Source organism: Hippopotamus amphibius, chromosome 1 (genome assembly GCF_030028045.1).
Source record: "Hippopotamus amphibius kiboko isolate mHipAmp2 chromosome 1, mHipAmp2.hap2, whole genome shotgun sequence".
In the NCBI taxonomy this organism is placed as follows: domain Eukaryota; kingdom Metazoa; phylum Chordata; class Mammalia; order Artiodactyla; family Hippopotamidae; genus Hippopotamus; species Hippopotamus amphibius.
In genome coordinates this window covers 234,836,564-234,854,805 of record NC_080186.1, presented here as the reverse complement: position 1 = coordinate 234,854,805, position 18,242 = coordinate 234,836,564, and the positions used below count along the sequence as shown (strand labels likewise).

The window sequence follows — 18,242 nt, the reverse complement described above, 5'->3', positions numbered from 1 at the left end:
TTGCGGCTCCCAGACTCTAGAGCGCAGGCTTAGTAGTTGTGGTGCACAGGCTTAGTTGCTTCATGAAATGTGGGGTCTTCCCAGACCAGGGCTCGAACTCATATTCCCTGCATTGGCAGGCAGATTCTAAACCACTGGCCACCAGGGAAGTCCTCCTGCTAAGCAGCCTACAAATAGCCTGCTAACTGGCCGGAAACCTTACCAATAACATAAACAGTTGGTTAACAGGTATTTTGTATATTGTATGTATATTAGACTATGTTCTTACAATATAGTAATCTAGAGAAAAGAAAATGTTATTAAGGAAACCATAAGGAAGAGAAAATACATTTATAGTACATGTATGTATTTACTGAAAAAAATTGGCACATAAGTAGGCCTGTGTGATTCAAACTCACCTTGTTCCAGGGTCAGTCGTACTTAAGGATTTTCTAATTTTCTGTTACTGATTTCTAATTTAATTCCATTGTTGACTGAGAGCATACACAGTGTGATTTCTGTTTTTTGTTTTTTGTATTTTTTAGTTTGTTAAGGTATGTGTTATGGCATAGAATGTGGTCTATTTTGGTGAATGTTCCATGTGAACTTAGAGTGTATATTCTACTATTGTTGGATGAAGCGTTCCATAAATGTCACTAAAATCCAGTTGATTGACGGGGCAGTTCAGTTCAACTATATCCTGACTGATATTCTGCCTAGTGGCTCTGTGCATTACTGTTAAGGGTATTAAGTCTCTAACTATACTAACAGATTTCTTTGTTTCTCCTTGCAGTTCTTTCAGTTTTTGACTTACATATTTTGACATGCTCTTGTTTGGCATATGCATCTTTAGGATTGTTAATGTTTTCTTGGAGAATTGACCCCTTTTTGATGATGTGATACCCCCTCTTTATTTCTGATAATTTTCCTTGTTCTGAAATTTGCTTTGAGATTAATATAGCTATTGCAGTAAGATTTGATTGCTGTTAGCATGATATCAATATATTTCTCCATCTGTGTCTTTATATTTAAAATGGGTTTCTTTCAGGAAACATGTAGTCCTGGGGTTTTTTCATCACTCTGACACATTTTCTCTTCCAACTGGTGTATTTAGACCATTCTCATTTAAGGTGATTAGCAACATAGTTGGTATTAATGTCTACTGTGTTCATAATTCTAGGCTTTACTCCTCTGTTTTTTGGGGTGATTTTTGTCTTGATTCCTAAGAATGCTTTATATATTCCAGATATTAGTCTTTTATCTACTCTGTATTGTACTTATTATCTCTGATACTTCCTTTATTTTAATTTAGTGTGTAGTGCCTTCTGTTGTTCAGAAGTTATTTTTCTTCCACAGTTTGTGGATGTTGTATCTTAATTTAAAAAACTCTTATGCTTTATGCCAGTAATTTACACACCCAACACAATTTGTGTTTGTGTTTGTGTATGTGTGTGTATGTGTGTGTATTAATCCATCTGGAATTCCTTGGTATATGATGTAACTATTTTATAGGAGCATTTAAACATTTTTCTTCTGTGAAAGGATAACCAGTTTTCTTAGTATCATTTATTAAATAATCTTGCTTTTCACCACTGATTTGAAATTGCACTTTTATTATATAGTAAATTTACAGATCTACGTAATTTGTTTTTGTACTCTGATCTGAACTGTTTATTTGATCTATGTGTCTGTGCCTGTGCTAATACCATGATATTTTAATTGCTGTAGCATATTAATTGGCAAGGCAAATCCTGCCTTATACAGGCATACCTTGTTTTATTGTGCTTCATTTTGTTGTGCTTTACAGATACTGCCTTTTTTTTTTTTTTTTTTTTTACAAATTAAAGATTTGTGGAAACCCTGTGTTGAGCAAGTCTGTCAGCACCATTTTTCCAACAGCATTTGCTCACTTTGTGTCTCTGTGTCACTTTTGGTGATTCTCACAATATTTCAAACTCTTTTACTATTATTACATTTTTTACAGTGATCAGTGTCCTTGATTTACTATTGCAAAAAGATTATGACTTGCCGAAGGCTCAGATGATGGTTAACATTCTTCAGCAATTAAGTAGTTTAAAATTAAGGTATGTACTTAAAAAAAAAAAGATACAGTGCTGTTGCACACTTAGTAGAGTAGAGTATAGTATAAATATAACTATTACATGCTCTGGGAAACCAAAATGTTTGTGACTTGCTTTATTGCTATATTTGCTTTATTGTAGTAGTCTGGAACTGAACCTGCAGAGTCTCTGAGGTATGCCTGTAGCTGTTTCTCAGAATTTTCTTGGTTATTTTTGTGGATTTTTTCTTCCAGATGAGAATCATCTAATTTCATTAAAAATTCTGTTAGAATTTTTTATTATTATTACGTTTAATTTATAGATTAATAACTGACATCTTTATGGTAAATTAGCTTCCAGTTATTTACAAGACATGCCAAAGTACAGCAACTTAATTCCTTCCTTTAAGGCATTCCAAACCAGTGAAGTTATTCTTTAATGGCCAGTGTAGCTCAATGATTTGACCTTCCTAAATATGAACTTTTTATATGTTTGTTGTGTTTTGTAATATAATTACTGTCATCACCATGACATCTATATTTCTTATCCCCTTTGTTTTCATTAAGCTCATTTATATTTATTTTGATATCCTGTTGGTATAAACTTAGGTATATTTTTTTCTCCTTTACATTTTCCATCATGCCCTCCAGTTCCTTTGTTACCACCCTCCGAAACCTTGCCCACATTCTCCTCCTTATTACTCTTCAATTCCATTCCAAAGTCTGGTATGTGAGTATAATTACTCTTATCCCTCTTGCACAAATCTTTCCTTAGTCTGTTGGATGACTCTCAAAGGATTAGTTTAAAATTTTGGCCTTTGTTGTGTCCAGAGGCACAACAGCTGTTGGTTCCTGCTACAAGTTCTACCTGGCTCAGAAGAAAGGGAAAAATATCTATGAGCAGGATATTATAATTTTTACTGACTTGACCAGTTGAACATTTTAAGATAATATTAAATACTTAGGTAAAGATTAGAAGTGATTACAATAAACCTGAATTAGAATTAAATAACTTATTTGTGAATAGTTTATAAACTATCTTCACTGTTATTTCCACTGAATTTAACCAAATTTGTAGGATCTTTGCCTTTCCTTTTACCCTACATATTTTCCCAGAATATTAAAATTGTCTCTTAACCTCCCATCTTTGTTTTTTCCCTTAACAATTAGTTCTTAATTGCTTCTGTCTAGTGAGTACAGTATGATGAAGACAGCTTAAGTTTTCTCTATGGATTCAAGATCTTGAAAAGCTTTAAGATCATCAACTTGAAGGTGATTGACCCAAACATCAACATATGTTAAGCCTGAGATAATTATTGTGGTATAAAGTATGTGGATATATTATTATCTTATTATTTCTACTTAGAACTTTTAGTAATATTTCCTTATGTTTTAGTATGGAACTGAACACTTCCTGATTTAATGTCAATTTGGGTTAATTCAGTTTGCAGTAAATTGACAACAAAATAATTGTTTTAGTCAAAAGGCTGAGGATTCATTGATTCATTAATAATTTCTATAGGATTAGGAATTTTACTTTGTGTTTAAGTCCAGCAGATCATTTGTGGTTCCTAGAAGTTACTGGTTCAATTTTAATGTTTATAAAACCATATTCACTCATTTGTAGGGATGTTTTTGTTATCTGTAGTTGAACACAAACTACCCCAATAACTCAGTTGCTTAAAATAGCAACAGTCATTTGTTTTACTCAAAAATTGGGCAAGGCCTGGCAGGCAAGCTTATCTCTGCTGCATATGGTGTCTACTGAGATGGCTCAACTTAAACTAGAACAGCAGTCCCCAACCAGGGACCGGTTTCATGGAAGACAGTTTTTCCACGGCCAATGGCGGGGTTGTTCAGGCGGTAATGGGAGCATTGGGGAGCGGCTGATGAAGCTTCACTCGCTCACCCCCCACTCATCCTAACAGGTGGAGGAAGACCTGTACTGGTCTGCGGCCTGGGGGTTGGGGACCCCTGGACTAGAGGATTCATGTCTTATAGCTCACTCACTTGGCTAGCAAAGTGGTATTGACTATCGATTCCTTTTCACGTGGGTCTTTGTGGAGCAGGCTAGACTTCCCCACAATATGGTGGTTGGGTTCTGAGAGTGAGTACCTCAACAAACCATGTTCTAAGAGGCAGGAAATGGAAACTGATAGTTTTTTAAGATTTGAGCCTGGAAACATGCATAGCCTCATTTCTGTATTATATTGATCAGGGAGTCACAGGGCTAGATTCTAGGAATAGGGAACAGAGACCTCCAGCCCCTCAAGGAAAAGAGGAGTGTCAAAGAAATTTGGAGCCGTGTTTTCAACTGCTAGAATAATATGGGAATTTTACTATTCTTAGTTGATAAAGTTAATTTACTTCAAGAGGAGAATGGTGTTAGTGCTTGGAGTCAGTAATATGATTCTTATTCAGATACTATTTTCCAGTGCAAATGGTTTCTTTTTATCTTTTTACCATTAAGACTTTTTGAAGAGTATATTTTGAAAAAAACAGTATTTTCAAGAAGTCTATGTGGAAAACCACAAAGCTTTGATGAAAAAAAGTCAAAGAAGATCCTAATAAATATACATGGATAGGAAGATTGAATATTGTTAAGATGTCATTTCTTCCCAACTTGATGTATAGATTCAGCACAGTTCCAGTCAAAACCCCAGCAAGCTGCTTTGTGGATATCAAGAAACTGATTCTATATGGAACGGCAAAAGACCCAAAATATTCAATATAATAGTGAAGAAGAATAACAAAGTCAGAGGAGTGACACTAACTGACTTCAATATTTAGTACACAGCTGCACTACTCAGACAGTGTAGAATTGGCAGATAGTTCAATGGATAGAATTGATATTCCAGAAATAGACTACTCAAATATTGGTAACTGATCTTTGAGGAAGGGGCAAAGGCAGTCCAGTGGAAAAAAAGATAATCTTTTTAGTAAATGGAACTGGAACATAACCACATGCCAAAAAAACAAAAACAAAACTGCACATTGACCTTATACCTTTCACAAAAATTAACTCAAAATGGATCATAGATCTAAGTGTAAAAAGCAAAACTATCAAACTTCTAGAACATAACTTAGGAGAAAATCTAGGTACCTTGGTTTGGTGCTGAGTTTTTAGATACAACATCAAAAGCACCGTCCATGAAAGAAAAATACAGATGAGTTGGACTTCATTAAAATTAAAAGCTTCTGCTTTTTGGAAGACACCTTAAGAGAATGAAAAGGAAGGACAGAGTTGGAGAAAATATTTGCAAAACACATCTGATAAATAACTTTTATCTACAATATGCAAAGAACTCAAAATTCAACAATAAGAAAACAGAATTCAGTTTAAAGCTAGGCAAAAGATCTGAACAGACATCTCACCAAAGAAGATATGTAGATGGAAAGTAAGCAAATGAAAAGGTGCCTCAACATCATATATCGTTAGGAAATTGAAAATTAAAACAATAATGAGATGCCACCACACACCTATTAAAATAGATAAAATCCAAGAAACTGACAACACCAAACACTTGTGAGAATGAAGACAACAGGGAGACTTATTTATTGCTGGTGGGAATGCAAAATGGAACACCCACTTTGGGAGACAGTGTTGTAGTTTTTTACGAAGCTAAGCACAGCCTTAACATGTAAGCCATGAATTGTGTTCATAGGCATTTACCCAAAGAGTTGCAAACTTATATCCTCACAAAAACTGCAGGTGAATATCTTTAGCAGAAACAACCCAAATATTCATCATGAAATGAATGGATAAGCAAATGTATACATGCTTTTGAAAGTTGTAACTCCTCAGATTTTTTTAAAGAAAAACAGATTATGAGTTGAGTAGTTATTGCATAGCATTTTCATAGGGGGGTTATTAAAACAAACTAGAACTATAATCAGTTCCACTTAGAATCAAATAGAATCATCATTAGAAGAAAATTAGAGCAACAAGTCCTCATTTTACAAATTTACAAAAATGAAATTGAGGTACAGAGAGGTTAAGTGATTTGGTCATAGATACAACAGTAAGTAGAAAAATTCAGAGTTAGAAATAAGATTTCTTAATATCCATTTCCAGGATACCTCATTTTCTTACAGGAAACTTAAACAAAAAACTAAATGGAATAAATCATTTGTATACTCTAATAATGGTAATTAATAATAATAGTCATAGCCCTCATAGTTTATCCTTTGGGCTCAGAATTAAGATTGACACTTAAGAAACTTGGAAATGTGAACAGGCCAGTTGACAAAACAAGGCAAGTTCATGAAGCAAATAAAATTTCTAAGTTTCTCAAAAATGGGTACTAAATAGCAAAATAAAATTACCATTCATTTACTAATCATTACATATTAGTCATTTCTACATGGACACTTAACTTCCTAGTATTATGATACACAGTCCAATAAAATACGATTATTAATATTTGACAAGTTTGCTTTTGGCTGTTGGTAATAATGCTGCTATGAATATTGGTGTACTAATATCTGAGTCCCTGCTTTCAGTTATTTTGGGCATATACCTATAGACAGAATTGCTGGATCATATGTTAATTCTGTGTTTAATTCTTTTAGGAATTGCCATACTGTTTTCTATAGCAACTGCATTGTACATTACCACGAGCAATGTACAAGGGTTCCGATTTCTCCATATTCCACCAATGCTTTTTTTTGGTAACCATCCCTAATGGTATGAAGTGATATCTCATGGTTTTGCTTTGCATTTCCTTAGTGATTAGTAATGTTGAGCATCTTTTCATGTGCTTATTGGTTCTTTGTAGATCTTTGGGTAAATTCTTTTCCCATTTGTAATTGAGTTGTTTTTTTCTTGTTTGACTCCCTCTTTTGAAACTCATCATTCCTATGTACTGATTTGCAGGAGCTCTTTTACCTTTTGTTTTTGTTTTTTGTTTTTTGTTTCTTGGCTGTGCCATGCAGCTTGTGGGATTGAACCCAGACCCTGGCAGTGAGAGCACTGAGCCCTAACCACTGGACCGCCAGGGAGTTCCCTACCTACTTTGGATATTGATCCTTTATTGTTTTATGTTGTAAATATATGTTATCTGTCTTATTCTTAATCTATCGTATCTTTGGTTTAGAAGTTTTTATGTGGTAGCTTCTGTCATTTTTTCCTTTATGCTTTTGAAAGGTTTTATATCTTGTTTAATAATGTTTTTATATTCTAATATTACTAAAAATATTTTCTTCTTTCACTTCACTAATGTGTTCTTTACAAACTAATAAATGAAAGGACATTTGCTATATAGTTCACATTTAATATAAAATTACCTGTAGATTATATTTTGTAGGTGTAATTAAATGCTGTGTAATTGACTCTAGATCTCTCTTGCTACCTTCACTATCTAGAATTGGAGGAATGTTTTTCTCCACGTGACATTTGTTTTTTAATAATTGCTGTCTTTGTTGTGTATCAGGAAACCTTTGTGTTTCAGGTTACATATACTTAATATATATAACCCATATGCACATATATGTATACGTATACATATCAACATCATGTGTTTTTGTTTTGTTTTTTTAATAAATTTATTTAATTTATTGGCTGTGTTGGGTCTTTGTTGCTGCACACGGGCATTCTCTAGTTGTGTCGAGCAGGGGCTACTCTTCATTGTGGTGTGTGGGCTTCTCATTGCTGTGGCTTCTCTTGTTGCAGAGCATGGGCTCTAGGAACGTGGTCTTCAGTAGTTGTGGCACACGGGCTCAATAGTTGTGGCTCATGGGCTCTAAAGCACAGGCTCAGTAGTTGTGGCACATGGGCTTAGTTGCTCCGAGGCGTGTGGGAATCTTCCTGGAGCAGGGATCGAACCCGTGTCCCCTGCATTGGCAGGTGGATTCTTAACCACTGTGCCACCTAGGAAGCCCCATCGTTGTGTTTTTCACTTAGGCAAATTTTTCTGAAATAAATTATATGTGAATATATTGTTTCAAATAATAAATAAAAATTTCTGCTTATAATCTCTTTGCATTCTAACCTTTTTCTTACAAAATTTTTTATTATGATTTTTAACTCTTTCTGGTAGTATTATTTTACTTAACATCTTTCATCTTTTATTGTGGTGCCTTTCATGTACAGGCTGATAATAATATGAGAGATAATTTTCCATCTGTGTATTTGTTTATAATAGTTATCATCTGTTTACAGAAAATGGCATATAGCTTCATTCTTATGATTAGAGATCAATATAAAATTATTAAAATATATCCATCCTTAAAGTATATATACTTTAAAATTTGTAAGAATTTACTTCAGGTTACAACTAATGTACAATACGATTTTATCATACAATTTAAGAGAAAATTGTTTAAATCAGTCAAATCTACTGTGCAGTTAAAAATTACACAGTTCGTGGATTATAGAGTTTTAATCTATCTAATTTACACTGTTTTGATCTAACACTTCCATTCATTATAGGAATTATGTAGTTTATTTTTTTGAAATATAGCTACTTTTTTAAAAGATTTATTTTGTTTATTTATTTATTTATTTTTGGCTGTGTTGGGTGTTCGTTGCTGTGCGAAGGCTTTCTCTAGTTGTGGCAGGCAGGGGCTACTCTTCATTATGGTGCAATGGCTTCTCATTGTGTGGCTTCTCTTATTGCAGAGCACCAGCTCTAGGCATGCGGGCTTCAGTAGTTGTGGCATGCGGGAACAGTAGTTGTGGCACATGGGCTTAGTTGCTCTGTGGCATGTGAAATCTTCCTGGCCCAGGGATCGAACGTGTCTCCTCTGCATTGGCAGGCAGATTCTTAACCACTGAGCCGCAGAGGAGTCCCAAATACAGCTACATTTTCTAACACTTCTAATATTTCAAATTTTCCTGAGTTCCCTTATCATTGCCTCATTTTTTTCTTGCAATATATGGATTTGGTTAAAAGTATTCAAAATATTCTTATTGTCATTTTATTGGTCTTAGTGATTTCCAGAGTAAATAGATTTTAAAGGTGCTTAATTATACTTCTTTAGTATTATCAAACGACCAGAATGTATATTTTAACTGTTTGTATAAATAATTTTAAAAAATTTCCATGTAGGTGTATTTCATGTGGATATATTTCTGAGCAGGGTATTTACAGTGTTAATGAGTTGCATTAATTTGGGGAAATAATTGACATTAAAAAAATGAAACAAAGCCTTTTGTATTATGAGTTATCTTTATGTTATTAGTAAGTAGATTTTCTGTAAAGCTGTGTACACTGTAGCTATTGAAAGTAGAGCATTTGGCATGAAGTTTTTCATCAGTTATAGGTGATTATGTTGCATCAAAATTACAATGGTGATTATATTGCATTAAATAAAAGAATTGAATACTATATATTCAGTTGTTTTGGAAACTCGAGTCAATTGTATATATTAACTTACTTTTGAAAGAGAAATCTACATAGGATGGCTTAATATTTGGAAAATTCTGAAATGCTAAATTGTCACAATCATTGATGGCTGTTACATTCATTAGTATAAACTACAATGTGTACATGAAATAAAAAATCTGTTAGCTTTAAGTAATTTCCTTGGGTTGAGGGTGAGGCCATGCTAATATAAAGGAGTTAGATTCTGTGCTGATTTTATTTCCAACTTAATATTTCTATTTCAACTATTCAGACTTTCTTCAATTCTGTGAATGGGATACAGGATTAAACCAATAACATTAGTTTAAATGATCATACAAATCATTCTTATTTAAACTTTTGTTTTGAAATTAGAGTGAAGGAACTTTTTGTTAACATTATGTAATTAAATTCTACAACTTTCACTTTAGTCCATTAAGATTGAGATTTTTCTTTTTCTTTCTGATGCCATCATTTAGGAATCAGCATTCCAGAAGTGCTGATATAGCTTTGCATTTTTCTTCTTTGTAATGTCAAACTAGCCACTGTACATTCATAGAGAGCAGAATAGTTCTTGTCACTGGCAGCCCTTCTGTGACAGAGAGCCTATAGACTGCCATAAAGTACAGCCTGTTGTGAACCGTCAAGTGAGAGTCTGCCAAAAACTCAGCACACAGAACTAATTGGGGAAAAAGGATTTTTGTGCCCTCTTCTCTTTCTTTCTATTCTTTTTGTTTTATAAGACAGATATTGTTAAAGTAGCTGGTTTATGTAAGATTTGTCTGCCTCTCTTTTCTCATTGCATGGATCATTTTTTAACTTAAAATGTTGCACTGCAGGTTGTTGAGCACTTCCACATGGAGGCTGGCGCAGGACCAAACTCGAGACACGCAACTCATAACAGTTGATGAAAAATTGGTAAGAATTTTCTATTATATGCTGCTAGGATTCTGCCTTCAGGATTATTTTTGTACAATAGATTTTTCAGATGGTGTTCTGGGTTCTTCTAGGAAGAAATAATCATTACAAAAAGATAATTTGTGTTAAGCATTTTCCACAAATATTGTCATATACAAACATTAACATTACAAACAGCTTCCATTTTTGTGGTGTTTATAAGTAGAAATCAGAATATTTTTATTTTTGTAATGAATATATTTTTAATTTTCTCATTTATATTCCTATTTGAGTTGTAGGAACTTACCAGTACTATCTAAAATTAAGTATATTGGGTTTTCCTGGTACCAATTATTGTTATTGTTACTGTGTGTATATGTGTGTGTGTACACACACTTACACATCCTATTTCTGCATTATGCATGAGAGATTACAACTAGCAACAGATGAATAAGGTTCTTCTGCTAATCAACAGCAGATAGAATGTTGGTAATCATCACTTATAAAATTTTTCAGTGTGTGGTGTTAGTTTAGATGCAGTTTGTTATTTATGTTTATATTGTACAGTGGTGTAAATTTTGTAAAGTTTCTAAGACTTCTAGTAAAAATGTGTAATCATATAAACATGTTATATCTGGTTTATAATTATCAGATATGTGGTTATGTTTCTTAACTATTCCCTTTCTAATTGTACATTCTTTTGTCACTTAGTTTTGAACCTGTAAACATAATTTAAATAATAGGTCACACTTAAGTTTCTATTTGCACCATTGAAGTTATAAACAGATAAATAGATAAGTAAACAGACAGTTTGAAAGGCTGGTTATGCCTAAGACTGGTTGGTTTTTTTCTCTAAATTGTCTCTTGGATCTGTCTACTGACCTTGCCATTATGCTGGTCAAGGCTATCACCATTTTTCGCCTAGATTGCTGCAGTGGTTCTTAATTGATCTCCATAGATACTTTAATCTTCATCTAATTCATTTTCCACAGGATAACCAGAATAGTCTTTTTAAATGCTGGTTGTGTCATCCTTTGGTGTTTCTTACTGACCTGAGAGTAAACATTAAAATCCTATCATGGCCTTTGAAGTCTTGTGTGATTTAACTCCTGCCTTCCTGAGTTTATCTTGTACCTCTGTTTCTTATACTCTGTGCTCCAGCCACACCAAGCCTGAAACTTGCTGCTCTTCTTTCCTGCTTTAGGGCATTCAGATTTCAGTTAATTATGCCCTGCTGCTTTTTACTAATTCCCTAGCTCTTCATTCAGGTGCCAACTACCTGTTCATCAAATATTAATCAAATATCACTTGCTGGGAATTCCCTGACAGTCGAGTGGTTAGGACTCCATGCTTCCACTGCAGGGGTCCCAGGTTCTATCCCTGGTTGGGGAACTAAGATTTTGCATGCTGCAAGGCATAGCGTGGCCGAACAAACAAACAAAAGCAAATATCACTTGCTTAGTCAAGTATAAGAGAGATGAGGTAGGTATGTGTGTGAGAGGAGGAGGATTTATACATGCCACATGTTCACTAATTAATGATGGTACTATAATTTTGCTTTTCAAATGACCGTCTCTTTTAAGCCCCCAAGAGATTACTTTGTTCCAGTATTATGAGGTTTACTCTCTATAACTGTCAAATTTTAGAGAGTTAGTAGCGCTTCTAAGTTTTTTTTCTTACTGGTTTGCAAAATGAATAGGTCAGACAGCAATCTATTGCTTTAAAAAGGTGCTGTGAAGCATACCAGAGAGGTATACAGACTGCTTTGAATTTTGTGTTTTTAATGATATCCCCTAAAATCAGTTGTATACTTTTAATGAATTTTCTTGCCCTTTTTAGATTTTCCCTAGCTTTGTTATGTCTTTCTTGAAGTATAGTAGTCAAAATGTCAATGTGATTTCCGGTTGAAATAAGTCAAAGTCTTATGTATAATTATTCATAGTTCTTGAAGTGATACTTAATATGGGTAACTGAAACCCATAGGTAATTTTCAAACCTAAGTTTTAGCCATTCGTTTAGTTTTATATTAAAATGAAAATATTAAATAAATAGGTAACATAATGCCAACAGGGGTTTCATATTTTCTTGTTCCTACACACTGTTGATGGAGAGTTTAATAAGTAGCATAATGGCAAGACCAGGGGCTGAAGGGTACTTCCAGAAATATTGAGGAATTGAAGTTATGTTTGTATTTTGAACAAAACCGATTCTAAAAATATATCAACATTAATGATAAAAATATTTCAAAATGTGAAGGAAATCCTCATGAGTGTTTTAAAAGGAGATGTGGAAACAGCATTTTAATGTCACTATTATATAAGGTAAACCCATTAACTTAGTATACCATTTTAACTACTCAACACTAGACTACTGTTATGTTTGTATCTGAAATTGAATAGAGGCTAGAATCTTAATTGGAAGGTAGGGGAACTAGCCATTATGATTTCTGTTGAATATTATTATATAATTTTTTTTAATGTTCACTTTTTTAAAACGTATGTATGTATGTATGTATGGTTGACTGCATTGGGTCTTCATTTCTGTGTGCGGGCTTTTCTCTAGTTGTGGCGTGTGGGGGCTACTCTTCGTTGCTGTGCGTGGGCTTCTCACTGCGGTGGCTTCTCTTGTTACGGAGCACAGGCTCTAGGCGCACAGGCTTCAGTAGTTGCGGCATGCGGGCTCAGTAATTGCAGCTCGCGGGCTCTATAGTGCAGGCTCAGTAGTTGTGGTGCATGGGGCTTAGTTGCTCCGTGGAATATGGGATCCTCCCAGGCCAGATATCGAACCCGTGTCTCCTGCATTGGCAGGCGGATTCTTAACCACTGCACCACCAGGGAAGCCTTATAATGTATTTTTAAAATTAATATAGGTATGCCTATTAAAGCCCAGTCCATAAGCATATGGACTAAACTTAGTTGGGGATCTATTTCAGTGGTTATTCTAGTTTTAGAAAATGGATCTTAGGAATTTAAAACCAAAGGATAACTTTAGATGTTACTTAGTTATATTACTGCATCAGGTAATTTTTCATCTAAAAAATCGTTTAACCTTTTATTCAAGAGAAATCTTATGTCGGAATTCAGTTAGTAATAAATTAGATAAAAGCTGAACTGCTGGAGGGTAAGGGTTGAGAGCATGAGGGAAGAAGACCTGTAAGTCTTCCCCAAGACATCCGCCTCTGGGGACTTCATAGAATGAGAGTTGGAAAGATAATTCAGTGTTCTGCCCTTTTTTGTTGGACTGAACAACTGGTTCTTGTACTTCTGTTTTAAAAATTTCCAGCTGATTGTCATTTCTTTTGAGGCTGCTCTTTATGTTACTGATCTGCCATATTTATTAGAAGGCTCTTTCTTATGGAGAAAAAATAGTCTTTAAAACAAATGAAGATGGAATAATTGTGTAGCCAAATGCAAAAACAAAAACATAAACCCTTCATTCATACCTTGCACCACACTTAAAAATTAACTCAAAGCCGTAGATGTAAACTCATAGTCTGAAATGTAAAACTGAAAATTACAAAACTTCTAGAGGAAAATGTAGGAGATCTTTGTAACTTTGGATTAATATTTTTTAGCTATAACACCAAAGCATAATTCACTTTTTAAAAATTATAGAGTAGGACTTCCTCACAAATAAAAATTTCTTTCAAATTTCTTTGAAAGACATTGTTAAAAGAATGAAAAGACAAGCCATAGATTGGGAGAAAATATTTGCAAAACACAAATTCTGATAAAGGAATTGTATCCAGAAAATAAACACCACTTATAACTAAATAATAAGATAGTAACTCGAATAAAAATGAGCAGACATTTTACCCAGGAAATACTCAGATGGGAAATAAACATATGAAAAGATGCCTAACATCATGAGTGATTATGAAATTGCATGTTATAACTACAGTGAGCTACCACCACACATTTATTTGAATGGCTTAAAAAAACTGACCGTACCAAATGCTCACAAGGATGCAGAGCTACTAGCACTCTCATAGGAATGCAAAATGGTACAGCTATTTTGGAAAATAGTGTGGCAGTTTCTTATAAAGTTAAACATATGCTTACCATATAATCTAGTACTCTCACTTCTAAATATTACCCAAGTGAAATGAAATCTATGTTTACACAAAATCCTGCATGTAAGTGTTTTTAATAGCTTTATTAATAATTCCAATAACCGGAAACAACCTGACTGTCAATAGATTTCTGCACACTGATTAGGAACAAACATGGATAAACCTCAAGTGCTTTATGCTAATAAGAAGCCAGACTCAAAAGCTGCGTATATACTGTGTGATTTCATTCATTTGACATGTTAGAACAGGCAAAACTCTAGTGACAAAAAGCTGATCACTGGTTTTCAGGATTGGATGCGGGAGAAGAATTAACTATAAAGGGCATTAGAAAACTTTAGGTGGTGTGGAACTGTTCTACATCTTGATTGTGGTGTTGATTTTTTTTTCCTCAAAACCAATATTTTTCGTTATGACTATTAAAATAAAAACAACTGTACACTATAAAGGATGGATTTTACTGTTCATAATTTTTATTGTTGTTGTTGTTACTGCATTGGGTCTTCATTGCGGTACCCGGGCTTCTCAGTGATATGGCTTCTTTTGTTATGGAGCACAGGCTCTAGAGGACAGGCTCAGTAGTTGTGGCACATGGGTTTAGTTGCTTCACGGCATGTGGGATCTTCCTGGACCAGGAATCGAACCCGTGTCCCCTGCAGTGGTAGGCGGATTCTTAAAAAAAAAAAAAAGCTAGTTTCACTTAATGTCTTTGATGAAGCAGTGAAAATTATTAATTTTTAAAAATCTCAATTCTGCATGTACATCTTTTTATATTTCATGTAGCAAAATAGAAGTACGCATAAAACTTTTCCACATACCGAAGTGCAGTTGTCTCAAGAAAAAGCGCTTGTATGGTTGAGTTGCTGTTGCAAACTGAGCCTAGTCCTTTTTTTCATGGAACACCTTTTAGGTGAAAAAACAGTAACAGATGACAGACACAGTACAGTTATTCAGTACCCGGTACATGGCAGACATTTTTTCAAAAATAAACCTGTCCTTTTTTTCTCACAGTCACTATAGGTAGTGCCTGAGCCCAGAATGGAACTATGAGCTATGAGCTATTGCTTCTGAGAGGGTCACTTTCCACCGCACTACCTTGCTTCACATTTTGTATTTCTCCATAGGTCTAAGATATATATAGTTGGCTGATTGACAAATACACTTTTGTGGGTTGTACAAGGCCTTTGTCAGATAGCTTATAATCATCACAATTTTTAATCAAAGTAATGTGTCTTTTCCCTCAATGCCGGTAATAATTTAATTTTATATATATTATATTTGTGGTTATTCATTATATCCGCCTTAACTGGGAAAGATATTTCAAATCAAAATGAGGTATCAGTGCAAATAAAAGAATCATTGGAGACTAAAATGTTTTTCCTTACCTGTTAGAAGCAGAAGATAAGATGTGAGATATGTGAGGTATTTATATTTTAGAACTTGATCTTTAATGGCAGAGGAGAACGAAGTTATTTGTTTGATTAAATAAAATCCCAGTGTTATTTTTGCTTATCTCAAATAAATGAATAAATAAATTTGTGTTATAGGAAGTATTGCCCATGATAAACTTCAGGCTTTCAAGTGAAAATTAGAATTTTTGTAGAACTTAATTCTGCCATTGATCTGAATGAGCTTGACAACTTCCCAGTACTTAAAGACTGTTCTAATGGGATTGGTAGTGATATTAATAAATGTGACTTTTAAAATATTGTGTAATGAAATATGTTAACATTTGAAAGATCTGCATACTTGATGATGTGTAAAACTTTCAATTAAAGTTCAAGAACAAACAATGGATTTAATGTGAGAATGAAAATACTAAGCTTATTAAAATACTGCTCCCTTCTCTAATTACATTCCTGTGTGAGAATGAATTCTCTTCATATATTGTAAGCATGACAACTTAGCCAATAGTTTGAAAATAAGAAGTTAGAATTCAGCTGTCTTCTATTAAGCTAGACATTAGAGATTTTCAAAAGTGCTACTCAGTTTTTTAGTTTTTGAAATATATTTTTATAATATTAACATTAATATATAATCGGTTTATTATTTTAAACTAAGTTTATATTTAAATTTTTTCCATTTTAATTTCTTTTATGATAAATATAGGTCTGTCTCATATAAGCAAAATCTCATTGAGGTCTCAATGATATTTAAGAGTGTAAAGGAGTCCTGAGACCAAAATGTTTAAGAATCGTTCTCCTAGGTCTTCTCTTTTCTGGCTTAAATATCCCCACGGCTTTGGTTCATTTTACGTGAGTTTCAGTTAATTCATTATCTTGATTACCTTCCAGTTTGACTGAATCCGTTTTAAAATGTTGTTGCCAGAATTTCTCATGATACTCCAGATGTATGGTGCAGGATATGGTGGGGATTATTACCTCTGTTCCTTTTAATCTTAGCAGTCTAGTAAGGCAACTTAAAATTTAGGTTCTCATACTTCTTGCTTATGTGGATTTCATGGAGAGCTAGGACCTCAGACCCTTTTTTATTTGTACTGTCATGTTTCATTTCTTTCATCTTAAGTATATACTGCTTATTATTTTAAACTGTTAGCAGATTAGCTCAAAGGGCATGTCACCACGTAAACCTTAATTTTCTTTCATTTTTCACTGTTGCATCTGACAGGCAGAATTTAATATATATAACATAAATGAAAGGAATTTTTAGTGTTTCAGGGATGTCAGTACCATACAAAGAAAAAAACATTTTATTCTGGGCATCAGTTGTATGATGACAATTGTATCCTATCTTTTTTTTTAGGCGTACAATGTAGAGGGGTGAAGTTGGCTTAGAATTCTTTACACTAGAAAATGCCATTTTGTCATTTTAGAACTATATACAATGTTGACATTGTTAGAAAACAAATCTTCAGAGAATAAAATTGTAGTAATTCCTGGATTACTGCTAATAAGGAATTTTATATCAGAGCACATGGTAAATTAATCAGTCATTCTTAATATCTTCTCTCATTTGTTGTGTATAAACTATCCTTTTCATTTACTCTTGCAACTAATAAAATGTTGAATATCAAAAGAGTAGACGACAGCATCTTAAAATAATCTTGTTGATTTATGTAGAAGCACAGTGTTTTTTGTGGGTTACACATTATTATTTTCAAGTATGTGATACTTCCTACAGATAATAAGGAAAGCCTACAAATGGTTGCTTGCTAGGCCCTTGTTTTTTGTTGCTGGAGTTGCTGTGCCATGGAGGTTGAGTGAAGAATGTCTTTGCCTTTGTGTTTATTAAGAGAGTAACTGTTTTTTCTTTATGCCACCCCACCCCAATCTCCTTTCAGTACATTTGATGAATGCCCAAGTCCAATGAACACATTGTGTTTTTATTTTCACTTGTATTATACAAAAAAGAGAAGTTAAAATTTCAGTACTCTTTGAAGATTTTGAGTAAATGCTTCCCCACAAAACAACCGAAGCATAAATTAGACTTACATAGGTGTATTTTTGATTTGTCTTTTAATCATTTGTATTAAGTATTGTAAAAATACTAATTCCTGTTTTTCACAATTACCTTATATGAACTATCAACTGCTATAGTTAATATTTTAACACACAAAAATAAAAAACCACCCTGATAAAATAAGAATTATTTCAGTTTATTAATAAAAATAATGTGAAATAAGCCTTAATAGTTTGACATTACTTCCATAAAATTATTATATGCCATCTTTCCTTCATTCTTCATTTATTTATTCAATAAATACTGAGCACTTTTGTGCCAGGCACTACTCCTCAGTGTTTATGTTGATATTTTCAATGGTTTGCTTTCATTTAGGTACTTAGTTATTTTGTCTAAAAACTATTAAGCACCACCTGTTTTAAATCTTATAACGGTGTTCTGCTTAGTTATACATGCATTCTCAACATACATGCAT

General features: G+C 33.6%; 1 protein-coding gene across 1 annotated transcript in view; it reads left to right on the top strand.

Moving 5' to 3' along the window:
- NDUFS4 (NADH:ubiquinone oxidoreductase subunit S4) overlaps positions 1-18,242 on the top strand; it is a 108,971-nt gene that overhangs the window by 46,208 nt on the left and 44,521 nt on the right. The window contains exon 2 of the mRNA XM_057743647.1: positions 10,221-10,299. Within this exon, the coding sequence (XP_057599630.1) occupies positions 10,221-10,299 (79 nt within the window). The remainder of the gene's footprint in view (positions 1-10,220; positions 10,300-18,242) is intronic.